Source organism: Rhinopithecus bieti, unplaced genomic scaffold, assembly GCF_001698545.2.
Source record: "Rhinopithecus bieti isolate Rb0 unplaced genomic scaffold, ASM169854v2 scaffold_24263, whole genome shotgun sequence".
Classification (NCBI taxonomy): Eukaryota; Metazoa; Chordata; class Mammalia; order Primates; family Cercopithecidae; genus Rhinopithecus; species Rhinopithecus bieti.
The window spans coordinates 574,651-601,606 of NW_016811410.1; the positions used below are offsets into that span (position 1 = coordinate 574,651).

The 26,956-nt window shown below is 59.5% G+C and overlaps 1 protein-coding gene and 1 long non-coding RNA gene across 4 annotated transcripts in view; one reads left to right on the forward strand and one right to left on the reverse strand.

Annotated features, from left to right (window-relative positions):
* The window catches only part of ADGRA1 (adhesion G protein-coupled receptor A1), a 41,412-nt gene that overhangs the window by 12,902 nt on the left and 1,554 nt on the right, over positions 1 to 26,956 (reverse strand). Inside the window, exons 3-6 of one of the 2 annotated variants that reach the window (XM_017893867.1) lie at positions 20,363 to 20,491; positions 19,024 to 19,151; positions 17,350 to 17,473; positions 13,641 to 13,786 (exon numbers count right to left, since the gene is read on the reverse strand). In XM_017893867.1, coding sequence (XP_017749356.1) covers positions 13,641 to 13,786; positions 17,350 to 17,473; positions 19,024 to 19,151; positions 20,363 to 20,491 — 527 coding nt within the window. The remainder of the gene's footprint in view (positions 1 to 13,640; positions 13,787 to 17,349; positions 17,474 to 19,023; positions 19,152 to 20,362; positions 20,492 to 26,956) is intronic. The other variant, XM_017893868.1, reaches the window with a different exon arrangement.
* Positions 18,155 to 22,309, forward strand: LOC108543400 (uncharacterized). Of its 2 annotated transcripts, XR_001889555.1 has the most exons (6): positions 18,155 to 18,970; positions 19,042 to 19,173; positions 19,644 to 19,857; positions 21,420 to 21,523; positions 21,790 to 22,004; positions 22,222 to 22,309. It is a non-coding gene; the product is annotated as an uncharacterized LOC108543400 (long non-coding RNA). The 2 variants fall into 2 exon arrangements; XR_001889554.1 differs by having other exon boundaries at positions 21,420 to 22,004.

Here is a 26,956-nt window from a genome sequence, read left to right on the forward strand (position 1 = left end):
AAAAAAAAAAAAAAAAAAAAAAAAAAGGCGCTGCTTCTTCTTCCCCTTCCGCCATGACTGTAAGTTTCCTGAGGCCTCCCAGCCATGTGGAACTGTGAGTCAATTAAACCTCTTTCCTTTATAAATTACCCACTCTTGGGTACTTCTTTATAGCAGTGTGACAGTGGACTACTACAGCACATAAAAGTTGTATTTACACTGTACTGTAGTTGACTAAGTGCGATAGCATTATGTCTAAAGAAACAATGTACATACCTTAACTTAAAAATCCTATGGGCACTGTTACCTGAGGCCTCCGTGGACCATACAGCTGCTGGTCCTCAAGGGGTTTTGCTCTCTAATGAAAAGGAAGTTTGGGAAACGAGACAGGGAGAGGCTGGTGGGGCTGCAGTTCCTGGAGACGGTGAGACCAGAGAATCATCTGGAAGCTTGTGCCAGTGCTGACTGGGGGCAGTGGCGTCAGCCTGGGGACATGTCCAGCTCCCCACAGGGCTCACCTGGCTGGCCTGATCAGCTGGCTCATTCCCTCCCAGGCTCCACCGTCAAACACAGCTTTACCAGTCAACTGGCCACAGCCCTTCCTGCTATCCGGGACAGGACAGGAGGATGACCAGCATGTGGGCAAAGGGAGGGGTGGGGATGATTGCTGCCTGGCCACTGGTTGGAGTTGGCAACTGGGGTGACAGGGGAGCTGGGCCTGGCAGGGACTCCTCCCAGGATCCCAGAATGAAGTCACCAGATTGCAAGTGGCCTTGCAGCCAGTCTCGTGTCTCTAAGTCACTGCTGGCTGCCCGTTATTTCAACCACTGAGGCCACGTGTGCAGAACCCAGAAATAAATGGGACTCGGCTGAGGTCAGGGACACAGTCGATCCCCTTCTCCAGGCCCATTCCAGATGCTGAGCTGACCCCTGCCAGTCTCCTCTCAACTGTCCACGGCCTGAGCTCCAGGGGTAAGACCAGGGAGCACCAGCCCTGAGCAGGTGCCTGGGCTAGTGAGGGCCTGATCCTGGGGCCTCCCAGCCCAGGCAATCTCCTGGGCTCTGCCCTGGCTGCGTTCACAGTGCACAGGACCTCCCAGGGGGCAGGTCTGGTGTGGCCACACTGAGCGCTTGGCCTCTGTGGGGCTCCAGGCTGGATGCACCGTCAGTTGGCTGCTCCGTGGTGTTTGCTGGGCACCCTGGGCACTCACTCAGGCCGGGCTTTGGGCAGATGCCTGCTCTGTGTGCACAGTTCTTGGGTCTCGGACCCGGGCAGTGGGCAGGGGCGGGCTCTGGGTGCTGCCTCTATGCCTTGGACTGTGTCCCTCTGTCCACTCGCAGGAGGGCGGTCAGCAGTCCTCACTCTGGACCAGACAGCATGTGACTCTCAGCTCCTGCCGGGCACTGACCCCTCACTTGGGGCGCTCTGACACTGGCGTCCGGCTGGCTCATACCTTCCCCTTCCCCCTTCTGTGCCTCCATGAGAGCACCTGGCACTGAGCCCTGGGCCCCACCACAGAGAGCATGACCGACAGAGGCCACCTTCCACAAGCTGCTCCAGTGACAGGATGGGGACAGTGATGGTGAAAAGCATCCCCACCACCCTCTACCCTCCCCGTCCTCTGTCCCAAACCAGGGGTCAGACCTGCATCTGTCTGCTGACACTATCCTGGCGTTCCTCATTCGCCTTGGGTTCCCAGAGGAGCCTCTGCTCGAGGGGCCTGCCCACCCCTGGCCTGACTCGGAACTGACCAGAGGGTGGGGTCTGATGGGCAGGAGAGGATGCAGGAAAGAAAGAGGTGTGGCCAACAGGAAGGAAGCCTGGGGCTCCATCGGCGGTGTCCCCACCACAGAGGAAGGGGGGCCCTCCTTAGGCTGCCCCATGTTTCTAGTTGGGCGTCTGAGGCTCTTCATCGTGAGAGGGCTGAGGGCTGCCACACCGGAGGGAGGGACGCCTGTGGGGGCTGAGGGCTGCCACACGAGAGGGAGAGGACGCCTGTGGAGGGCTGGGTGTGCTGTGGGGCAGCTGGGGGGCAGCCTTGGGTGTGGTCTGGGTGGGAGGAGGGTTTGGGCAGGGCCAGGGGACGCCCACCAGACAGGGACTGAGGGAGCTGGAGCGGCCGTGGTGGCCCTGAAGGGACCGTGTGTGGCAGCAGGGGGGCGGGGGACACTGACAAAGCCTGGACCATGTAGGAGCCGAGAGCTTTGGGATCCCCCAAAGGCCGAGGGACTGTGCAAGGCGAAGGCACAGGCCCTGCGGGGAGGGCGGTTGGATCTCATCAGCTGGGCTTCCAGGAGCATTTTCACCACATTTCATTACTGTGTTTTTCACCCAATCCACACTCGTCCAGTATGGCCTTGCGCTAGGCAGTGGCCCAGGGTAGGGTGGCCAGGGGCCTGGGCTCCACCAGGAGTACGCCTGCAGGGCGGCATGGGGGGGCCAGGCATGCCTCTAGCCCTGGGCTTTACCTGGAGCCCATGGAAGGTGAGGAGGGGAGGGGAGGAGTCGAGGGAGGGAGAGGGGAATGGGGAGGGAAAAGAGGGAGGGAAAAGGGGAGGGGTGAGGGGGAGGGATAAGGTAGGGAGAGGGTCTTGCTGGGTGGATGCAGGAGCAGAGCGCCAGCTTTCCCCTGGGGCAGGGTCTCTGGAAGGCAGGGAGGGGTTGGGGGCTGTAGTACACCAGGACCTGGCAGTGGTGTCTCGGGGCTGGGTCTGATGTGTGGCCCTGGCAGCTCAGAGGATGAGGGGACATGGCCGTCTTGAGGACAGTGAGGGTTGGAGACTTGCAGCCCATGTGTCCAGGGTCCCAGCAGTGGGTGGTTCGAGGGGCCTGGGAGGGGTGACAGCGCTGTGAGCCGGCCCTTGGCTGTGCTGAGTCCCCACAGTGCCCGCGGGGTCCTGGGCCCCTTCCCGGGGAGCCACCTACAATTACTCATTTCCCCCCGTCTTCAAGGAGGCGGCTGACCAGTGCTGCACACCCTTCTGCCAAGCATGGGCCAGGCCTGGGGGCCACCCTTCTCAGGGCACCCCCGATCCACTGTGTCCTTTGGGGTCAGGCCTCCGCCCTTCTCAGGGACACCCGATCCACCGTGTCATTCGGGGTCAGGCGTCGAGGCTGAGTCCAGCTGTGGCCTCATGAGGACAGTTCTTTGGCCAGATCCAGGGCCCGGCTTTCGCGGGCGCAGAGGCCTTGTCGGTTTCCCTTTACTCTGGGGTTGCCTCCTCCCTGTGCCTGCCCGTGCCTGCTGCTGACCACTGGGCAGAGCCTGTGTGCCATTGCCCTGCTGGAGATGATGTGGAGGACCCCAGTCTGTGCCAGCCCCGCCCAGGGGAAGACTGAGGGGTGAGGAGGGCTCAGGGGCTGGGGGTGGACTCGGGACAACCCCACTCAGGCGATGGGTGAGGCCCAGGTGCATGTTGAAGTTTGACCACTGAGCCCTTCCAGAACCCCCTCGACGAAGCCCCCCAGGCTCCTAGCCGCCTCTCCACGGGAAGCATGTCCCCAGGACAGCAGTGCTGCCCCACCAGCCAGTCGCACTCATGGAGGTTATGGCCCCAGGGAGCCTTCGATGCGCTGAGGTCATTTGTCACAGCAAAGACGGTGGATTCCAGGTGTGGACCTGAGGCTGGCGCCGCCCAGGAGCAGAAGGAGCCAAGGAAACCGCATGTGCAGACGCGGCCTCGGGGAGCGGGCAGTGCAGGGACGGGTAGCAGATACCTCAGGAGACAGCCCTGGCACCCTCACCTCCCCGGGACACGGGACCCATCTGTGAGATCGTGGTCCCTGGCCCGGTTAGCATTCTGAGTTAACTGTGACTTCTGAATTCAGAGAAAGCAGGCTGAGAATTCCTGCTAGGATCCAAGAGTTATTTACGTCCATTTGTCTAAGTATCTCCGGAAAGTCAAGGCGAGCCTCGGAAGTGCATCCTCGGCTCCTCTGCATTCGATAACCGCGGAGGATGGATGGAGGAGGACGCCGCGGGCACCAGGAGGAAGGCAGGCTGGCAAGACAGCAGTCAGGTGGAGAAGGACAGCGCCACTGTCCTGGGCACCAGCTGTGCCCTGCAGATGGCACCACGATGCCCGGCTCCAGACACGAGCCATGGATGCTTCATGACTGACAAGATGCTTTGAACACCATAGCACTGTCACTCCAGTCCCCTTGCAGTGGGTGCCCACGGATGGGTCTGCAGGATCACTTGTGCTGTGAAGAGTGCCTGTGTTCCAGGATGTCAGGCCACGTGTGGCCTTGAGGGGCCACCATTGGACCCAGGCATTAGTGGCGGTGTGTCCTGCTCTGCCCTCGAAGTTCCAGTGTCCTCTGCTCCTGCTCAGGGGAGCTAAGTGTGCTGGCACTGGGCTTGGTGCTACTCCCGGGGGTGGAGAAGCGGTTGTGCCATGTGGCCCTTCCTCCCATCCTCAACCAACGCTGCTGTCAGCAGACAACAGGACCGGCGGGAGGGGAGGTACTCACGGCGTCTACAGAGTCAGGAGACTGCCAAAGTGTGAGATGCCAGGTCCTGGTGGCCTGGCCAGCGCTCTGGGCGAGCCCTCGTGCCTCTGGGGCCTCGGTTTCCCCATCTGTAAAGCTCAGGGCTGGGCTAGAGGGTCAACTGGAAGGCCCAAGCCCTTCCTGGCCTGACGTCCAAGGGTCCACAGGGAGATGCGAAAGGGAGGGAAGGCTGCTTCACAGAGACCTCAGAGCTGCTCCCTTCCAGGGCTTTCCCCACACAAAGTTCCCTCTGCTCCCTCCCACCCACCCCCATCCTTGCCCTCTCCGTGTGAACCCACATTCTTAGAAGTGGCAGGCGCCAGGTTGCTCACTGGCCTGTGACTTCTGCCTGCCCTTAGGCAGCTCATCCTGAGGACTGGCCTCGAGCACACATTCCAGATGGAACAGGAGGGAGTGGGCGCTTTCCACTGGCCATTCCCAGGGCCCCAGAGCCCGAGGGCCCCAGTCCTGTGGGGTCCAAGCCAGGCCCAGTGTGTGGCCACCGTCAGGTCCCAAGCCCAAGGCAGTCTCCAGAGTTTGCCCTGTGGCCTAGAGGGGGTTCCTGGCGGAAGGAGCCTCAGGAAAGCACTCATCCCTGCGGCAGGGACGCGCGTTCCTCTGTGCCTGGCCAGCACCGGGGAGGCTGCGAGGCGGGTAAAGGTGGCAGCAGGCGTCCTTAGCAAGCTGGGCTGTGACACGGAATCCAAGTGTGTCGGTGCCAGTGGAATTCCAAACCGACACAGCCCACAGACCTCAAATAACTGACACACCCCACAGACCTCAAGCAACCGACACGGGCCAGACCTCAAATAACCGACACACCCCACAGACCTCAAATAACCGACACAGCCCTCAGACCTCAAATAACTGACATGGCCCTCGGACCTCAAATAACCCACACAACTTACAGGCTTCAAATAGCAAACACAGCCCACAGACCTCAAATAACCAACACACCTCACAGACCTCAAATAACTGATACACCCCACAGACCTCAAATAACCGACACAGCTTGGTGCACTTGACCAGAAAGGGTGGGCAGATTGCAAAACTAGGATGTAATTACTCTTTGCTGAATGGGGAATTAGCCCCCGAGCACCTGTGAAATCATAAAAGTTCTGCTTGTTTCTGGAGTGGCTTCCCTTTGGCTGGCAGGGGGAGCAGAAAATGTGGAAAGTTCAGTCTACTTAGAGGCCCTTCCTCAAAGTGGGCTGGCCAGCAGGATTAGGAGGGAGGCGCTCATGGCAGGCAGGTGGTCTGGAGGGATTAGGAGGGGAGGTGCCCATGGTGGGCAAGTGGTCTGGAGGGATTAGGAGAGGAGGCACCCACGGCGGGCAGGTGGCCAGCGAGATTAGGAGGGGAGGTGCCCATGGCAGGCATGTGGCTTGGCAGGATTAGGAGGGGAGGTGCCCGTGGTGGGCAGGAGGCCCAGCCTACCCAAAACCTCCCCAGTTCAGCCACATTTCCACTTAAAGGATGCAGAAATAACCCTTCAGTGGGCTCTGCTCACATCCGAGCAGGTGCTTAGGGACCGGGGATCACTGAATTATCCAGCAGCACCTGCGTCCAGGGCCCCAGGCAGGCATCACTCTGTGGCAAAGGGACTGGGCAGGAAACTAAAGATAAGGAAGGGGAAGTGGTTGAATAGAGGTCAAAACGGAATTCTGGAAAATAACAAATCTGGATTGTGAGATCTGGGTGTACAGGAAGCAGGCTAATCGTTCAGACACGGGCATCAGGCTGTTGGCTCCTGTTTTGTGTAGAAAGCATCAGCTCAGGGTACATCATATTTGCTCTTATTCTTTTTCTTCCAGTATTTCTTTATATTTCTTACCAAATCTCTCTCTCAGTCTTTCTTTCTTCTCACCCATATAGTTAGAAGCGGCGGATCCAAGAAGCTTCTCTCTGAACATTCGACCCTGTGCAGCCCGGTGTTGCTCTGCAGAAGGTCCAGCCCCGGGGCCGTGGCAGGGGCCTCGGTCAGTGGCTTTCAGCACATTCCCCACGTCACTTCCTGATAAGGCTGCTCTGTGTGCAGGGACGCAGGATGTAGCACTACAGCAGCCTGGGCTGTTTGCATGAACCTTGAGACTGATGGCGACACCTGCCTTCCCGCCGGAGTGTGAGGATCCGTAGCTGTGGCCAGTGGAACTGGCAGAGCACACAGGAGTGACCCGTCCCAGCAAGAACCCAAAGCTTGAGCCTGAGCGGCCTCCTGGGCAGAAGTGCGGGGTGCACTTTGCTGCGTTTTGCTGCTGGAGGAAGGAGCAGGCTCTGTGTGGATCCTCCCCACCCGCTGTCTCCTGGGAGAACTTTGGAGTCTCGGACTCTGCCGGACGCCTTTTCCCTCGCTGACCCTGTGGTGGATCCTTCTGTGGAGACAAACCACACCCAGAAACGCCGCCACTGCTGAGTCCTGGGTCCTTCCAGCCCCTCCCTGAGTGTGCGGAGGCTGTGGGGCCTGACACCGCTTGACGGGCAGTGTGCTGCTCACCCACGCGTCAGAACAAAGTACGAAACTGATTGCTTTCCATCGACACATCCAGCCCAGTTGAGCATGGAGGCCAATTTCACACATATTTACTACATCCCTGCCGTTTGTCTCTTTTTGGTTTCAACATTTAACCAGGAGGGGCTGGATGCCAAGCCTGGAGAATACGAAGCAGGAGGGACCTTCCCATCATTGTCATCTAGGGGAGGAGAGGTCAGGGGACAGTTGCTCTGCAATAGTGGGTGGGCACCGGGCAGAGGGTCAGGGGTCTCACCTAAGAGAAAGCTGAGGTGCAGGGAGGAGACTGGAGTGGAGATGGGAAGTGCCCATCCCACTGGAGGGACTGACCCTCAGTGCCCAAAGGGCAGGAGAGGCCAGGAAGGGGCAGATAGGAAGGCTCTGAGCCAGAGCTGAGCAGCAATGGGGGGTCTGGGGAGTGGTCGTGGGGGCAAGCAGTCAGGCTTCCAGCTGGGGAGAAAAAGTATCTAGGTGGTGTGGAGGTGGCAGAGCAGGAGGCTGAGAAAGGGGCGTGGAGGCCTGCTGGGGTCAGGGCAGTCCACAGAGCAGGAAAAATGAGGTCCAGGGAGTGGGGCTTGGAGAGAACAGGGCACAGGAGAGGTGGGGAAGACTCCTGGGCCTGGAGGTGTGGCCTTATCTGGGAAAGCAGGTAGAGAGTTTGGCACAATGTCCAGCACCCAGACACGAATGCTGGGACAGCAGTGCCGGCTGCTGAGCTGCAAAGACATTGCGGGCATGGAGCTGGTTCCATGAAGGACGTGAGGTGAGGGAGTGGGGCTGGGGCCATGGAGGACATGAGGGGAGGGGTGGGGCTGGGGCCAAATGGAGCTGGTTCCCTTGTGGCACTGAGGGAGGAGTGGAGCTGGGGCCACATGCACACAGTGTTGAGCTGTCTTGGGATATCTGAGGGAGGCAACAGGAGGCTGTGGCAAATGTGTGTGGTGGTCAGGACTGGTGCGCAGACTGCAAATGGTGTTTTTGGGACAGAGTATTGCAACAGAGTCTGTGTCTAGAATCTTGAGAGTATTGGGAGGTGACAGTGGCCACCATGTTGGTCGAAGGTGAGGGTGCTTGAATCCGAAGAGGCACCACTGTGAGGGCTTGGGTGGCTGAGCCAGTGCCTCTGTGGGCCTGGGGGGGGTCCTGTGTCCAACACCTCTGTCTCCTCCCAGCCAAGCTGCTTCCTTCTCCCCTTCTGGCGTCCCTCCCTGCTTCCTTCTCCACGGAGTCACCCTAGCCCCACTTAGCAGTGCCAAGAGTCCACGGACTCCTCGGTTGAGGCTGCATCTGTCCTTCCCCTAAACTCCCTCCTCCAAGGCAGAGCTCTTGGGCCAGAGAACAGACTCACACTCAACCTACAACCACACTTGCACTGAAGACACCAGCAGGGCAGCAGGTCTTGCACACTCCCAGGTGTGCTCAGGGAGGTCTGTGTGGCGTCCGGTCCAGGCCTAACCTTGAGGCACTCCCTGGCCCCTTGTGCCCACACCCACTCCACTCCTCACACATGGAGAAAGGGAAGAAGGCTGGCCTGGCCAGGGCAGGCCACACAGCAGGATGTGCAGGGTCATCCACTCCCTCCCACCCCTCCGCTGTACCCAAATCACAAGGAAGAAATGAAACAATGTTTTTCATCATTGTAATGAAGATCTCCTTATAGAGACAAGCTCCCCAAAACCATGCTGCTTTGATCGAGCGGGGATTCCCTTCATTCAGCTTGACACTAATAGTTGCAGCACAATTTTAGGGTGTTTTTTTCCCTGACTATCTAGACATCTGTGAGAATTAAACAGCATACTTTTAAACAACTAGTGGGCCAGAGAAGAAATCACAAGGAAAAGTAGAAGTGACTCTGTGGAGATAAGTGAAACAAAATACCCCATGAGATAACTCAGGGATGCAGGAAAAGCAGCACACAGAGGAATATTCATAGCCATGAACGTCCACATAAGAAAAAGGAGCTCAAGTCAACCATCTGATTTTACACCATAAGAAACCTGAAAAGAGAAGAGCAAGCTAAATCCAACGCTAATGGAAGAAAGGCAGTAATAAAGACCAGAGTGGAGATAAATAAAATAGACAAGAGAAAAATGAAGACCATCAATGAAACTCAAACTGACTGTAAACAGATCAAGAAAATTGGCAAACCTTTAGCTAGACTGACAAGTGAAAAAAAGAGAGACTCATATTGTATTGGAAGTTGTAGCCAGCACAATTAGGCAAGAAAAAAATATAAAGCCCTCCAGACTGTAAGGGAAGAAGTAGAACTATCCCTGTGTACAGATGACGTGATAATCATATACACAGGAAACACTAAAGAATGAAGAAAACACCAACTAGAGCCGATAAAGGAACTCAGCAAAGCTGTAGGACACAAGGTTGGCACACAGAAATCAGTTGTGTTTTGTTCACAAGCAAATGAACAATCCAAAAAGAAAATTAAGAAAATAATCCCATTTATAATGACATCAAGAGAACAAAATCCTTGGGAGAAAATTCAGCCAAGGAGGTACAAGTTGTGTGCACTGGAAATGGCAAAGCTTTGCTGGGATAAATTAGAGTTAAATAAAAGGAAAGACGTCCCGTGCTCACGGGTTGGAAGACGTAGTGCTTCTTAATGCGGCCTTGAGATGCAGTTGTGACTCCAGTGACGCTCAGAGCTGGCGTGGCCCCGATAAACACTGCCCAGGAGTCCGTGAGGGCCACTCTGAGCCGTGGGGTGAGACTGTGTGCAGAGACATGACCTGCCACTTTATCTGAGTGTCTTTGGCCTCGACAGTCTTCCCCCAGGAAGCGTGCTGCACATTCTGTGTGATGTCCATCCACTCGCCCAGGCCTCACCTCAACAGGATCTGGGATGGGTGCCTGCCACGGTGCCCCCAATGTGGGGAAGCCAGCATCTGGTGGCTGGTGCCCTTCCTGGGGGCTCTCCGGTCCCCTGTGCCCTGAGGCCAGGCTGTGCCCACCCTGTGCACCCTCCTTGGCCTAGAGCCGCTGTGCTGGGGATGCCCACAGGGATCCGTGTGGGTGGATGGAGATGACCAGATCCTGGCATGGCGGGAGCTGAGGAGAGCAGAGGGACCCATCCTGGTGGGGCTGCTGGGCAGGGGCCCAGGCAGGGCCGCAGCTCGGGCCTGGAAAAGGGTCTCCAAAGGTTCTAGGAGCTGGGGCCTGTGTGTGACTCATTCAGTCGGCAGGGGCCTCACCAGCTGCAATGCTGCTGGAATTTGGAGAAAACGCTGTGTGAATGGAGGGGAGTGATGGGCCTGGGACTAAAGCAGGGAAGCTGCAGCCAGCAAGGGCTCCGGCGCCCCCCAAATCCAAGGCACCCCCCTTGGGGTCCAGTCCTGCCGCCCTCGCCCTGGTGTGGGCTTCAGACCACACACCCGTCAGCCCACTGCCCCTCCACAGGCCCAGGGCGGTTCTGAGGGCCTGGCTGTGCAGTGCCTCCTAATTGGGGTGGCAGAGGGTGCCCTCAAATCTCTCCACACAGGCCCACATGCGTGGGGGGCTCATCCTGGGACCAAGGGGAGATGAGATCAGGTGAATCCCCATCTAGAAAGTGGCAGAAGGCTTGTGTTGTCGTAGTAACAAGGGCCACACCCCTGCGTGAGGGGAGAGGTGGACGGCGGCTGTGACTTTGGCCATGGGGCCCCTGCTGCGCCACAGAAACTTCTGGCTTCTCGCTGCTGGGCCTCCCTGGACTGGCCCCTCCACTCCTTGACCTCACCCTGACCAGAGGGCAGGTTCCTGCCCGCGGAGTCCAACCCCTGCAGAGTTGGGGGTCTTGGGGGGTATCCGCCCCCTCTGCCGACCAGGCTGTCTTGTGGAGAGGGGAGGTCCCACGCAGAGGTGGGACATCCCCCATGCTCACACAGAAAGGGACTCAGGCATGTGAAATGCTCACGGACACCAGCATGGCAACATTTGACGTGGCTGTATCTTCCCTGGACTTTGAAGGTTTGGTTTCCACGAAGTCAAGCAGAGGCGGCCGCTGCACGTGGCAAACCCTGGCTGTGGCCTTCAGGATGGCGAGGCCTTTCTCAAAACGTCGGCGGCTCCAGGAGTGTCCTCTGAGTTCACACAGCCGCTTCTCGGGGACAGCTGTTTTCTCGTTACTTCTCGTTAACACTTGCAGAGCTGGGCCGGCGGTGGGCGGGCGGTACACACGGCTCCTTCATGCGCAGCAGCGGAGACTTGGCCACTGTCCATGTGAGTGGGAGCTGGTCATGCTGCCCCGTCCCGGCAGAGGGTGAGGCAGGGAGTAGTGTGGGTCTTCTTTTCAGAGGGCAGGATGGGAACAGCCAGAGAGGGTGTGGGTAACATGCTGCCTGGAGAGGTGGCCGCACCCTTCCCTCCTAGACTGCAAGATTCTTGGAACTCAGAAACTAAATTTCTGTTGGCGGTAATAATGTGTGGGCCAGGGAATGGGGCTGGGGAGGCAGGGCTGCTGGGAACGGCCTCTCTGATGAGGAGGTTTCCTGGTGGAGGAGGGGGAGGTGAGAAGAGGCTCTGGGCCAGGGCCTGGAGGGCAGACCGTGAGCCCCTCCGGGGTGTGGGGAGAAAGGCCCCGCTCCAGCCTGCTGGTCTCCCTGAGGAGGTGACGCCCAGTCTCCCAGCACAGTCTCCCAGCAGCCCCAGGCTCGGCCACGGAGAGGGCAGGCCCTCGGCGAAGTCCAAGCTAACACCGCCCACCACTCCCGAGTCTGCACCTGCCTCAGGGGTGCACAGGCCGAGCCCTAACCAGGCACCTGGGGAGCAGCTGGGGAGACAGAGTGACCAGGCAGGCCAGTAACCAAGGAACACGGCTGGAACACGGCACCATGTGGACACCCCCTGCCACAATGTCAAGACCTTTCTGTACAGAGGAAGGGGGCCCAGAGGGCAGGGGGTGGAGGATGGGGCTCTCCAGGCAGCTCCAGGAGGAACAGCAGTCGCCTCAGCGCTGTGGCCGCAAGCAGGGCCTTGCCGTTGCTGGGCCCGCCAGTCAGTGCCAAGCCCCAGGCCCGCAGGTCAGTGCCGAGCCCCAGGCCCACTGGTCAGCGCCGAACCCCAGGCCCGCTGGCCCCGCAGCACCTGGACAGACGCACGGCTCTGTGGCGCGCACTGGCAGACGGCGGACGGAAGAGTGCCGGGGTGCTCCACGGCTGCCAGCCTGGTCTTCAAAACCAGGTGGCTCTTCCATCAATTACAGATGAGGAAATGCGTTTTGAGAGTGATTTGTAAACCCAGGGGACCTGGGGCCTCCCTGGCAGGAGAGGCAAGATAATGAAACGCTCCCTCCCCAGCCCCCACCAGCCGCAGAAGCACCACCCAGCTCTGGTTGCTAAGTGGCAACGTGTCTGCGTGGATCTGAAAATCAAACAGTGTCAGAAAATGCTCCGGGTGGAAATGAGCCTTGTTTACTGAACAACACAGGACGTGGCTGTATCTGCCTTGAAACGAATTCTTCAGATGCTTTTGGACGGGGCAGTGCTGGACCACCCTTCTGAGGAAGCAGGTGTCCGTGCACCAGCAGGGACCACATCTCACACGCAACAGGACGAATGTCCTCCAAGACCCCCCGGGACCGCCGGCCTCAGAGCAGCCTCTGGCAGGGGTGCCTCACACAGGGCGCTGCTCTGGGCAAGCCGAAGGTGCCCAAGGCAGGCATTCAGGGAGCCTCAGGGAACCCCAGAGGATGGGCCAGGTAGGCACCCAAGACCTCAAGGCCACACTCTGAGCCTGGCTGTCGCCGACTGAGTGTTTGGAATTCAGTCTCAGTTCAGAAAAGGAAACACCAAAGGCGCTGAACTCCCTGGCGAGCTCCGCGGCCCGGTCACGGCTGCGGCCAGACCCCTGTCTAAAGCAGCTGTCCGGGCTCCCTGACCTGGCTTTTTCCTGCTGGTGCAGAGGAGCTTCTGCCACCTCCCAGACGTGGACGCCCGGGTTTCCCTGGCTCTGCACTGAGGGAGGGAGGGAGAGAGGGAGGTCTGCGCCCATGCCATCATGGGCTGTTTCCGCCCCCTAGGCAGGCCCGTGGTTCCCACCAAGGCCACGGTGAATTCCCTGCCTGGGGATGGATGGGGACCAAGAGCTGGTGTAGGCCGCGGGTGGGGGCCAGTGTCCCACCCCAGCACCTGGGCCCCACACAGCAGAGATGGGGAGGTGCTGGGAACTGGGGGACCACACCTGCTCCTGGTCTGAGAGGCCCAGGCCACCTTGAAATGAGTGCTTGAGCATGTGAGGTTTTCCACCCACCAGCAGTCAGCCGCCTGATGTTACGAAGACCATGAAGCCGAAGCCAAAACCACCCAGAGCCCATTTCCCGGGCGTGGCTGCCCTGCGGGGCACAGGAGGCTCGTCCAGCCCCAACACACGCCAGCCCCCAACCAGCTGGGCTCCAGCCGCTGATGTGGAGGGCAGGGCACCGCCTGCCTCAGACCCCAGCCGGGACCCTCCACCCTCTGGGCCCTCTCCACCTCACCCCCAGTGACCGTCGCCCCTCCCCTCCAGCACACTGCCCCACCCCCAGATCCTTCGCCTGCTCTCCACCCTCCCTCGGAACACTGACCCTCCCCCATGGACCGGATCGTCCTCAGGCCCTTGGTGGCCTGGCGAGGAGGTTTGCCAAGACCCAGAAGGCACATGCAGTGTCCAGGGCCCAGGTGCACTCAGTACCTGAGCAGGGGCTGCCTGGGGTACGGTGGCTGGTCTGCGTCCAGGCACAGAGGGGCCTTCTTGGTCACCTGCTTGTAGATGTTCCTGGCAGTCACTCCTATCCACAGCATGGTGGACAGCGTGGAATAGTGCAGCACGATGCCCACCTGTGGGGGAGCAGCGGTCAGCCAGGCCCTCGGTGGGCACCCACCCCCCAGAGCCCAGCAGCCCCGGCCCGGGCTTGCGTCTTCAAGAATGAGAGCAGCAGGCGGCCAGGAGTGTCTGTATCCCACGGCAGACGGCGGCCACCCCACAGCCGCCCGGAAGTCACAGGGAGACGCCGAGCTGCAGAGACCCTTGAACGGCTCAACTTTGCTCCCCTTCCACACAGAGACGGGAGCAGGGAGTCTGTGGGGACCAATGGTTCTGTGCACTCACACCCCCCTGCATGCACAACCCACTGTGGTCCCTGTGGCCCAGGCACGGGACCCTGTGAGCTGCAGACCAACGTCCCCTGAGCTCAGACCTGGACAGGTGTCCACCAAGGGAGAGGAGGTGAAGTCCCCGGGGGGTCACGCCAGGATGCTCTTACGGTGAATAGGATGAGCCCCCACGAGGACGCATTCGTGTGACCCTGCAGCTGGCCGTTCCTCATTGCTATGGAGACTTCCTGCGTTAGTTGATTACCAGGGCCACACTGCTACCTTTGGAGTAATAAATAACCTGACATTTGGAAATGACAGGTAAAATACTGCTATAATTGGAAAGGACATAAATGTTTAAGGAATACAGAGATTCGCCGCATAAAGCTAACGTCGCACCATTATGATGATTTATCAAATCCAGAGCTCAATTTTCACTTCTGAGGAGGCTCTGCAATAATTGAAGAGAATACTGTGGGGTGGGCTGGAAGACTGGAGGGCTGCGTTTGCAGTTTCAGATGAGCTCCCTGCGTGCCGCTGGTGGCAGGAGACACAGCAGGCCCCGGGGGCTCCACCCTTTCCCTTGGCCTGGCGTGTCCCATCCCCGTGCCCAGGCCTCACGCAGCCTGGTGGAGACAGGGAGGCCCGGAAACCGGGGCACCATGTGGGGGAGCGGGGGCCCCACAGCTGGGCCTCAGGTTCTTTCTTTCCAGGAAGCAGCCGTGGGGCTGTCATTGTCACTGCCTGGGGCGCTGAGGAGGATGGCAGAGCCGGCCCTGCCCCTTGTCTGTCTGGGCTGAGCCTCACCCAGGCCGTGTGCATTTGGGGATCACGAGAAGGTGTAAGTGGCAGAGCTCGGAGTTCCGGACACCGACTTCAGGCTGGACAGGTGGAGAGGCTGCAGGGAAGCCACCGGCGTCCCACAGTGCTCCACGGCCGGCCCACCCCGCCAGACCCAGGGCCAGCGCCTGTCTCTGTTGACGATGTCACTCAGCCTGCGAACGGGCTCGTGGCCATCTCTCTGTCGCCATAGCAACCGTCCGTCCTCTCCAGCCATCCAGAGCCTGGGCCAGGCTTCACTCAGTGCTGGGCTGTGGCCTTGGTGGGCGGGGCAGGCGGGCAGGAAGGTGGGTGTGACAAGCGTGAGGCGGGCGGGAGGGCAGGCGGACCGGGCACCACTGGCCCATGTGTGGGCAGGTCGGGCTCCAAGTCTAGTTTTTACTAGACCCTCAGGTCTTCTTCCTCCAGCCGGTGGTGGCTGAATTTTCCTCCTTACCCGGAGGCTGCGAATGTGGAACCAGCCTGGCCTCAGTGTTAGATCAGTGAGAAAGCTTCTGTTCATGTCGCAGAGCACAGGGGAGCAGACAGTGCATCGGGGGCTCGGAGAACGTTGCCTTGTGAGTTTCCTGAGTGGTTCTGGGGCTGCAGCCACCGCGGCCCCTGCCTCCGCTTCCCGAGCCTGGCGTCATGTGTCCGGCAGGCATCTCCCACCCCCGGCTGCTCCCACGGCTCATCTTCCACACTTGCTTCCTGTCCTGGAACGCGGCTCCACAGTGAGCCATGTGGGCTTGTCTCTGGCAGTGCCCTAGTGCCCACAGCATGGCCTGGCACCTCATAGGCCCTCAGCACGTTTGCTGAGTGAGTGAGTGAGTGGACCGTGCTCCCTGGGAGATCAGGATGGCATCTGGAGACAGGCCACAGTCTTTTCCGCTAATTTCCTCCTGAGGGCTGCAGCCTTAACAAAATCTCCTCCAAGATTGCCACCCTCCAGAACCTTCCAGACCTGCCGGCCGCAGCCCCAACACCCCAGCATCTGCCTCAAGCTGTCAACGCAGGCCCGGGCCCCAGGAGCTCCATCCAGGCAGGCAGTGGCAGGTGCTCCCGAAGGCGCGGGCAGGGTTTGCCGAAGGCCCTTGGCTGGTGGTGGTGGGAGGCCACCTGCGGATCCAGTAGGCTCCATCCCAGTGTGTGGCGTGCTTGGTGGCAAAGTGCAGACGTGACGGTGATGGCCTCTCGCAGGCACTTACAGGCGGGACATCAGTGGCGTTTCCCGCGCACTTGCTGTGGTTGTTTCCAGCTTATCAGAGGAAGGATTCAGGAGGCAGGAGGCGCGTCCGACCTCAGCCACCTTCAGGTGCATGCCAGCGACTTCTCCGCCCGGGGCCGTGCTGGGCTCCGCCTCGGGACAGGCTGGCATGATGTGTGGTCACACAGACAGGGATCTCCTCTGCGTGCCAGACGCCAGGGCCCTGTGTTTGTGTGAGCACCTGCCCAGCCCGTCCCGGCCTGGCACATGGAAGTGTGGTGCTGGGAAGGAAGGAAGCCCGTGGCTGCTGCAGGCAGGTATGGGAGCCTGGGGGTAGTCGGGGGGGTTCTGTGCCCTCAGCCCGGACTCTCCCCAGACACCCCTGTGGAGCAGCCCCTGTGGGAGTCTCAACCACTGCTGTCTGCAGGTGCACGTCAGTGCCAGGTACTACGGGAGGGTCCTAGAAACCACAGGGTAGATCCCTGACAAGTTGCCCTGCCGTCCATGGCAACCCCCTGGCTGTGTCCGGGTCCTGGAGGTGACTGTACGGGGCTGTGTGGCTGCTGAAGTGGGGTGGCCACTGGGACTGGGCTGGGTGTGCAGGGAGGAGCCGCCCCAGAGCTGTGGCTACAGAGGCTCCGCGCAGGTCCTCTCCTTGGCCATGAGCCACAGCCCAAAGTGGATGAGGACGGGGCTTAGTTTTGATGTGAGGGTCTCTACCATGAGCTCTGCCAGGAACTGAGTGTGATGTACACGTGCCCCCTTTTAAATCAAGGTCAGGCTGGGCCACCGGAGGTGAGGAGCCCTCCTGTGTGCTTCAAGTCTCCAGCTCTCCCTGCACTGGGGGAGGTGGATTTCCCGAGTGACATTTCTGTTTGGCTTCCAGGGGTCTGTGTAGAGGACGCGCTTGCCCTCCTGGGACTCAGGCAGCAGCAGCTGCAGGTTCCTCCCTTGACCGGAGCGTGTGTCCCTCCTCGAGCTGCCCCCACCACTTTCTCCGGGAGGGGCAGGCTGTGTCCCTGCTCCCAGGGAGTGCGCCCTTTGGGGACGGTAAATGTCAGGTGAGCGCAGGCCTGGAGGGGGCCGCGCGGTGCACTCAACCCTGGGGTCAAACGTGGAGCACACGGGCCTTGCACGGCGTGAAGCCGAGACGCCGACGCACCGGGGCCCGACCCCTTTCCCAGGAAATAGCTGAGCCAACACCGGAATATTATTCAGTAAACAAGACAACGCTCCACACTTTCCCTCTGGTAGAAGCCAGCGAAGGCGCCCTGGCACTCACCGCCTGGCACAGGATGGGATACTTGGTGCGGTTGATGCCACCGGCAAACACCGTGAAGGTCAGGGCTGCGTGGAAGCAGAAGTTCAGGAGCGTGTGCCGGCCCCGGCGACTGATGCGGATGGCGCTGTGGGGCAGGAAGGAGGTTTCACGTGAGCAGTGGCTCTGCACAGGGAGGTTTGGAAGGGCCCCCCCTGGGGCGTAGGCTCTGTCCCCTGCACGGGGAGGTGTGGAAGGGCCCCCCTGGGGCGCAAGCTCTGTCCCCGGGAAGTCCAGGCTCTCCGTGGGGTCAGGGGCAGCTGTCCGAGGACCCGGTCAGGGGAGAGCAGACAGGCCGTCCGCGTCTGCCCTGAGTGGTGGCCACTGGAAAGTTCTGCCTTACGTCACCCTGGCACACTGAGGCTGAAAGGGGTTTGCAGAAGCTTGAACAACCTGATCTCTTGGCGGATGAAGACACTGAGGCCCTGAGACTCCAGGACTCGGCCACACACTGTCTCAGAGACAGAGGCCACGGGTGTCCCTCGGAGCAGGCGTCAGGCACATCAGGACGAGACTGTGATTAGACTGGCTCAGCATGACCCTGGCCATAGCCTGGGGCTGAGCCCGCCGTGCCCGCCTGTGGCTGTGACCCTCTCCATGACCACCACCATGTCTGGGGCCCGACTCATCCAGGCTGTGGCCAGCACAGGTATGGCTGCACGGCGGCCACTGTGACTCTAGCCACGGCCTAGCCTCAGCCTTTCCCTGTAATCACAGCCACTCTGGTCTAAATGTATTTTATCCCACCCGACAGTTGGTAGGACGGCACTAACCACCAAGCTGATGGTATTCGGAAGCGGGGGCCTCTGGGCATAGCCGTTGTGATGGGATCAAGGACCTCGAGAAAGAGGCCCCGAGAGTGCTTCACCCCCCACAGGCAGGGACACAGGCAGGGACACAGGCAGTGGGCGCCATCCGTGAGCCTGGAGCCGGCCCTCTCCAGACTCTCCAGACACAGCGTCACGGGTGCCTTGATCTGGGACCTTGGCCTCCAGAACTGAGAAGTCAGTTTCTACTGTCGATGAACCATCAAGGCCCCCGTGTTCTGCCACAGCTGAGATGACAGTTTCGGACCTGCCCAAGCCCCTTCCTGTGATCACAGCCTTGTGTACGCCCAAGTCTCTGATGAGACTGCGGCCCTGGGTGCATCCAAGCTCTGTCCGTGACCAAGGCGACCTTAGCCTCAGACATACCTGAACCCCCGCCCGTGGCTGGCTGTGGACATGCCCACCCTGACTGCGGCTGGACCCCCTCATATTCTTGGTGCCTCTCCGAGGCCCTGCCGGCCATAGTGAACACCCAGGGGGACCTGAGCTTCTCAGGGCGCCTGGACCAGCACTGCACCCACTTCTGGAAGAACGTATTTCACCCAGTTAAGGACACAGGGGATGCCGTCAAGAAGACCCTGACGGAGGCCTGAGTGGATGGGCGTGACTTCCCCGAGCTCCATCCACCCTTCGGCTGTGTGGTGGGCACCAGGCTGCCAAGCAAGTCTGAGCTGGCTAGAGACCTGAGTTGTACCTTCAGGGACTTCTTGCTACATGAGGGGGCAGCGACATTGCCCTTCAGGGACTTGCCTTTGAAGGTAAGAACAGGTTTCTTGGGCACAGTGGGCGCCCTTGCCCATGCCAGGCTCACCTCTGGTGCACGATGTAGGTAATGACGGAGGCCAGGAGGCAGAGCAGCATGACCGCCGTGCACGCGTACACCACGGGGTGCAGGAACTCCCCTGGGTAGCGGGGCAGGGAGAGCACTGTCTTCAGATCCTGAGGAGAAAGCAAAGCAGACGTGTGTGACTGACTGGAGGGATCTGTGGGTGGTGCTGTCCCCTGGGCATCCCCTTGGGGCTCGGCTTCCCCTGCAGCTGCTCCAGGCATTTTTGGGTGGGGTCTCAGGGAGAGGGGCTGCCTGGGGAAGGACGGTCAGGCTGCATCTGGATTCTCAGGGAGCGCACGGGAGGGGCCTCATGTGGCCACCAAGTGACGTCTGGCCACCAAGCGACGTCTGTCCTTGCTTTCCATCGGCTCTGCTGGCCAAAGGCATCCTTGTGTGGCTCTGAGGCCGACTCCTGAGATGGTGTTTCGGCCCACTGATGCCTGCCTCCAGCCTCCTCTCTTCCTGTGGCCTGGGGGTGGCTGGGTGGGGTCTGGATGGGCCTTAAGAGAGGCAGGGAAACCCATGGGATGGCCCCAGCCGCACCGGGAGCCCCACACTCATTGAAACCCTGCTTGTCAACATCTCCCGGGAGGATCCTGTAGGAGCGTCTGTGAGATGCAGAAAGAGTGGAGGCCGTTGGGCACCAACAGACCTGGACTGGAGGGCACCAACTCCACCTGCTTCACTGCCCAAGAAGAGGGTTCAGGGTCAGAGTTCAAAGGGCAATGTGTGTTCTCTGTGGTGGAGTAGACTGGGGGAAAATCGCCCCGGCTGGAAAGGCTTGGAGCTGACAGGGTTTCATCTTTCCTTCATCAGGTGAGTGAGGTGAGCTCACCAGGGAATCACAGAGGGGTGCGCAGGCCGGGGAGGGGGCCTTGGGGCACCAGAATCCAGAAACACGCATGTACAGGCCCAGGAGGGGGCCTCGAGGCACCAGCCTGCACTCAGCTCTGTCTCAGGCTTCCAGCCTCCAGACTGTGGGAAACATGTCTGCTTCAGGGCCCCAGTGTGTGGTGTTTAGTTGTGAATGTCAGGCAGGCGAGTGTGCCCCGCGGAGTGGGTGCCATGTTCCTGTAACAACCCTGTGGGTGGGTCCCAGCAGGGGTGAGGGCTGCAGCCGCCTGGCCCCTCCCCAGCCCCTTGGTGATCGCTGCACCTGTGCCAGGCTCCGGTAGCTCTGACCACGTCGTGGGTGCTGCCCTGGGCATCGGGGCAGGAGGAGGCAGCCGGCTGGGCCTCTGGGATGGCCCCGGCTGAGTGAGGCGGGAAGTGGAGAGGGGCCCCCCCGTACATGAAGGGTCATGGGTGGAGGCAGTGTCACCTGTGTCGGGACGCAGGCAGCCAGCGGCCCGAGAGCTCCTGCTTCCCTCCTGAGGCCACACTTCTTGTCCGTCCAGCCAAGACGAGGCCCTGGCTGGCTAGAGAGTGTCCACCATGGACAGAGGGCGCTCTGGGGAGACAAGGGACGGGCTGGCAATCAAAGTCCGAAATAGGGCCCCTGTCCCAGGGTTTAGGCAGCACTGGCCAGGTGGGCACTGGAGGGCCCTGCATCCTGGGAGGAGGGGCCTGGACCTGTGTGAGGGCGAAGGCGCCTGGGAGAGCAGCCGGTGTCGGTGTGAGGCCGCAGAGCTGGAGTGACAGCAGACACTTTGCTTTCTGGGGAGTGTTTAGAATCTGCCCATTTCTTCCCGGACACCGGGACCCCACAGAGAGAGAGCTCCCTGTGGTTCAGGCTCGGCTTTGAGGCCCACCCTGGACAGAGGCCCCTGAGGGTTTTCGGGAGGGTCAGGGCCCAGGAGAGCCCCACCCTCACTCTGCCGCTCTGTAAAGAGGTGAACTGGGCGGGCCTCTGTCCGGAGTCTCCTGAGTGCCCCAGAGCCTGAAGCGTCAGTCACCTCCTGTGACAGCTGTGGGGTGAGTGTCTGGTCCGCGCTCCAGCTGGGGCTCCTGCTTCCCCAGAGAGCCCAGGGACAGCCTGGCCAGCTGTGGACGTTCCCACATCCCCCCTTGCTGTTCTGGCTGCTGGAGCGCTCGCCATCGGGAGGCGATGCATGGGGGCCCTCGCGTGGCTCGGGCAGTGCCGGGCCGGTTGTCCCACGTTTGCTGGTTTAGTAGGCGCCCGCTTCCTGCCACTTGCAAACAGCTCCAAAGTCACAGAAAAGCACGCTTTCCCGGCCAAATCCCGACATCAGGTTATCCAGTGAGTTCTCTGCTGCTGGGAGGTGGGGAATACCCCATGTGGGTAGAAGAACTTAAGGCTTAACAGGGCACGAGCGACGCCCGAGATTCTTGTCCCTGGGATTTTTCCACCAGAGTCAATGGCTTTTCCTCCATGACATTGACCCAGGGTCTAAAATAAACATGAACGGTCTACACAGTTCCCACGAGCTGCTGTTGCAAACCCAGATCCGTGAGAGAAGCCAAGAGAGTGGGGTCCACTCCGTGTCCAGCCCTCTCCGAGTCTATCAGGAGCATTTCCTCCGTGAGTTGCCTGGAACCAGCACTTCGTTCTCATCTGTTGTGTTGAGTATCCTGGGGTGGTCCGCCCGGGCCCTTACACATCCCCCCCGGCCTTTCTGGGGCTGCTGTGGCCGCCTTGCGCCTTCCTGCAGGGTTCAGACTCCTGCTCAGCTGCAGGGGCGGGGGCCGGGGGTGGAGCCATGGTGGACGGAGGCGCAGATGGCAGCCGGGACGCCCTGATGTCTGTTGCCTGCCAGCCGCGTCCTGTCCCGCTGCCTCCGTCCCCAGGGCCAGAAGAAGACTTCAGCCTCCTATTTGCGGCTTTTCATCACAGACACAAACCCGTTCGTGTTCAGCCCAGTCAGAGCTGCTTTTCATGCAGGAGGCAAACACGTCAGAGCGTGAGTCCAGGGTGCGGCTGCGCTGGGAGGACGCCACCCAAGCTCCAGTGACAGCGGGGGTCATGCCGCCTGGCGTGGGGCTTCTCGTCTGAAGGCCAAGATGTGAGGGCTTCACACGGACTGAGGTGGCAAGGGCAGGTGTGGGCTCCCGGAGCTGCCGCGTGAGCTGGAGGCCTGGGCCACGGTCCTCACCTGTGCAGTGATCCGTGGGTCAACAACATGTTTTATAAGAAACAGACATGTGATTTGCTTTGGTTTCTTTTTTTTCTTTTCTTTTCTCCAAATTACAGTTATCAACAGTGCCTTTCTATATTTTCAGAGATGACATTTAAAATTCCAAGTGGGTCACGCGCAGTGGAGACGTGTGTTGTCTTTTAAAGTTTGCACATGCACGGGTTCCTCTTTGCAAGTGTTCCCCGGGCCTGATGGTCTGATCTGTGGCTGAACAGAGCCTGGCTGACAGGGGTGGGCTGATCAGCCCCCGCGAGGCCACAGAAGCAGAGCTCCTGGACCCTCAGCACGGAATGCAGCCAGGCTCCTGGGGGGCGAAGAACGCGGCTCAGAGGACCCACGGGGGCTGGGGAGGGGCGGATGAAGGTGACCCCGACCTTCTTGGCCCAGATGAAATGGCCGGAAAACCAGCTTGGTTCTGTGCCTGCAGCATGGCCCAGGTTGCTCTAGAAGCCGGCCAGAGATGTCTCTGCTTCCCCTGGGGAAGGCGGGCTTCCATCTTCCATCCGCCAGCCTCTGAGCCAACAGTCCTGCCAGCGTGTGAGCTCGGCGTGCGGGGGACTCGTGTTCCGGCTTATTTGTGTCTCCTCTTTCTTGAGTCATAACTTCCTCCTCTGTTTCCCCTCATTTTCACTGGAGGTCTCCTCCTTGGTGTGTTCTGCAAATCAAGTGGGTCAGGGTGTTAAAGACAAAAATAAAGGAGGAAAGATGAGAAGAAAGCAGTCAGTCAAGTTATGTGTGAATTTTCTGGTAAAGACTTAACCTTTCTGCAGCAGCGAGAGGTGGGAAAGTGACCTCTTCAAACCTGGGGGATGCCAGTTGCCTGAAGGAGCCTTCCTTCCTGTGGGTGAGGCGTCCGGGGGCGGGTCCGCAGCTCCGACTGGCTGAGGAACCTTCCTCCCTGCATGGTGAGGCGTCCGGGGCCGGGTCTGCAGCTCCGACTGGCTGAGGAAGGAACACATATCCTCCTAGGTGCTTCGAGTCCTCCTCCTCCTTCTTCTTCCAGGTTCAGGCTCTTCCTTCCTTCCTTCCTTCCTTCCTCCCTCCCTCCCTCCCTCCCTCCCTCCCTCTCCTTCTTCATTAAGGTGCTTCTTCCTGGTTCTTCCTGGTTCTCTTTCTTGTTTTTTCGGGTTCTCTCTGTTTTACTTCCTGGTTCTGTGCCAACAAAGACTGATTTCCTGAGAGCCTGATGTATTCCCTCGTCTGCCTTTAAAATAATAACTGCCTCTACGGATCTGTCAGCTTTTCACGGATGTGTTCCAGGGGAAAGGCAGAAGGTAGAGGAGAAGAACGTGTTCCTCCAGAACACAGATGACCTGTCGTCGGCGTTACGTTTGTAAGGTGTGTTATGATTTTCTTCTTGGAGGGGTAGACGGGCTAGTGAAGTTTTGAAGAGATTTGGAAAAAAATGTGTTAAAATATCAGACGCCTTCTTTCTAGACTGGTAGTTACTTGTTTAAAGTTCTTAATTTTCGGGAAGATGTGAGGTGGGACGACAAGCTTTCCATCCATGAGATGAAGGAAGTAGACTGTAGCCATTTTTAGTAATTTAGATATTAGACTAAAAAGCAGCCAGCTGAGAACTCAGTACGGCTCTGAAATGTTCGTAAATGTGACGGACCACCGTTACGCCCTGGGAGAGGCCCTGCGTCCCAGGCCCCTCCCGTCTCCTGAACGCCCGTTCCTGGCAGAGGCTGTGGGGTGAAATTGCAGCAGAGATAAACCCACCACAGACGGCTCACGTACTTCCTCAAAACTCAGAGCTCCGGAACTCCCACAGCCCGCCTGGGGGCCAGGACCTGATCCTGGTTCTCTTCAGGGTGGACTTTGCGCGGGCCCGCCTTGGGGAGCAGCTGCAGGCTCCTCCTCACTCTCGGCTTCCGAGACTCCCCTTCCTGGGGGGACTGCCAGGAGCCTGGCCTTGACCTTCAGCCTGTCACCCTCCAGTGGGAGGTCTTCACCCTTCAGGTACCCGCCGCGTCTCCTTGGCAGTTTAGAAGGCACCTGTCCTTTTGGAAGGTGGGAAATGAAGTGCTAGACTCAAGGAGCTCCCCACACACACCTGGTCTCTAGGGTCCCCCAGTCCAAGCTGGAGCAGGTTAGTCTTGGCCTCTCACTCAATTCACGCATTGGGAACCCGCAGGATGCAGCAAACAGCGCCTCCGATGACCCAGAGTCAGCCCTGAGTTGAGAGCTGGAAGGGGCTCTGTCGAGTCTCCTTTGAGAGCCTCCACCCTACTCACAGGAAGCTGGCAGCTCTCAGGTGACCACACAGAACACAGATGCTGACCAGCAGTGGTGCCACCAGCACGGGGCTGAGCACTGAGGGAGGGTGAGCTCATGCCCCCAGCTGCACCTAAATATTGCAATTGTGGAATGAAAGTAGCCACAAAGGGCCAGACGACATCTTCACACCACACCCCCTCCCACAGCAACCACACACCAGCCCACACCACCCCATCCCACAAAAACCACACTATACCAGCCACACCAGCCAACCCCACAACCACCCTACACCAGCCCACACCACCACAAACCACAGCAACCACAGTATACCAGCCACACTGCCCCTCCCACAGCAACCACACTAAACCAACCCAGACCACCCCATCCCACAGCAACCACACACCAGCCTGCACCACCCCATTCCACAAAAACCACCCTACACCAGCCACACCACCCAACCCTATAACCACACTGCACCAACCCACACCACCCCATCCCACAGCAACTACACTACACCAGCCCATATCACCTCAACCCACAGAAACCACACTACACCAGCCACACCACACACCACACCACATCAGTCATGCCAATCTTATTATTCTGTTTAATTTCTGGCCACGAACAGTGTTACTAGGAGAGCGAGAGTCTGTGCCGGGGGTGAGGCCACCAGATTCCCATCCTCTGAGGGAAATGGTCACAGGGAAGGCAAAAGCTCTGCAGCTGTATCTAATTCCAAAGACTGACAGTTGGCTCTCCTCGTGAACAACTGTTCTCCGGGTTAAGTGTGAGGACTGCAGGTTACAGGGTGCAAAGGGACACCTATTCCATCTCGCAGCCTGCTGGAACTTAAGTCCTGACGGCACCCCTTGCGGAGACAGAGGCAAGTTCACGTTTGCTTTTGCTTGTTAACAGTGGTGACGGAGACACAGCTTGCAGAAGGAGGTGCCCCAGCTTTAACCGCTGGGTACGTGGCCTGCAGGTCCTCCAGAGGGGAGCAAACTGTCCATCCTGTAGAGCACCGTAGGCCGACAAACCAGCCTTTTGGGAGGACGGCCTGGGCCAGCCAACCTGCTGGACAGCAGCTCAGAATCCATGGCTGGCTCATGCCTTCGTGCATGGCCAGGAGCGATGCCACCAAAGAATCTGACCTGTGACCTGTGCCCTATGCCCTTACACTTGGGAGCTCAGCAGTCAACTTGCCCCTGGCAGGGGTCAGGAGTACCCCAGAGCACAGCAATGGGACAGGCAGAGTCAGGGCCACCCTGCCCTGGCCATGGCCTCCAGGCTTTCTTCCCAAGACCCCACGGCCATGGGGTGAGCCTGCCCAGGTATCTACACTGTGAACTTGGAGACACATGCAGAAAAGTGCTGTACCAGGCTGACGTAGCACAGGAGGGCAACGCCACCCACTTTCTGTCCCTTTCAGAGATTCTCTCAGGTGCAAATGTTACTTGTTGTGAATAAAAACCCAGTGAGCTGCTGAAATGCCACACTATCCAGGCAGATCGAACTCAACAGGCTTTCACAGTCTTGGGTAAGCAGGAGCTCTGGGCTGCCAGGCCGGCTGGGACCGGGTGGCCCTGGGCCGAGGAGGTGGTAGCAGGAAGCTCTACCAGGAGCCCGGAGCTGAGAGGACACTGCACGAACAGGCTCAGCCTGTGACAGAAGAGTGCCCTTCTTGGATTGGGGAGGCCCCTGCACAGTTTTTCGTAGAAGGAACAAGGGTTAGAGAGGAGGAGGCGAGGAAGGGGATGAGACGGATCCCCGGGCTACAGCAGCACCCTCATCTTCAGAAGCCCTTCTCCATTCACTGTCCTCTGTCAATGACAGCTTTCCATTTTGCAAATAAGGGCCTGAATTTGAGGCTGAAAAGCCACGGATTCTGCCAACTGGGAGGCCTGGGGCTGGGCTGGGTGTGGCACCTGTGGGACAACAGCAATGGTTCCTGAGGCTGGTGGGAGGCCTGGGGCTGGGCTGGGTGTGGCACCTGTGGGACAACAGCAATGGTTCCTGAGGCTGGTGGGAGGCCTAGGGGCTGGGCTGGGTGTGGCACCTGTGGGACAACAGCAATGGTTCCTGAGGCTGGTGGGAGCCCGGGGGTGGGCAGGAGCCCTGGGGCCGGCCTGTTGCCCCCTGAGGTGCTGCCGGTGCTGGACACGCAACCTTGTCAGGTGTCTGAAAGGTAAGTGCGGAGGCCTCAGCCAGCCTCAGGGTGAAGCAGCCGCTGGAAGATGATACTGAATGTTGGCAAAGGCATCTCTCTTGCTTGGACATTTTGAATGGAACAAGAAGAAAATGAACAAGTGACTCAGACGGATGGCTCCTTACACAGGGAACACTGGGTCTGCTCCGAGGCACGCCAGCCAGAGTCTGTGGCAGCCGCACATTCTGGGGCCATCAGCATTCTCTGCACGTGCCCTGGGTCCCCACCGCCTGTCAGCTGCCCCTTACCAGCACACACAAAGCATTGTGCACTCAGCTGTCAGCCCTTCCGGAGCCCAGACCTTCAGCAACTGCAGCAAAAGCTTGCTGGAGCCTCAGGGAGGGACTCAGGATGGGTCCCGCTTGCCGCTCCAGCCAGCTGCCAGCCACCA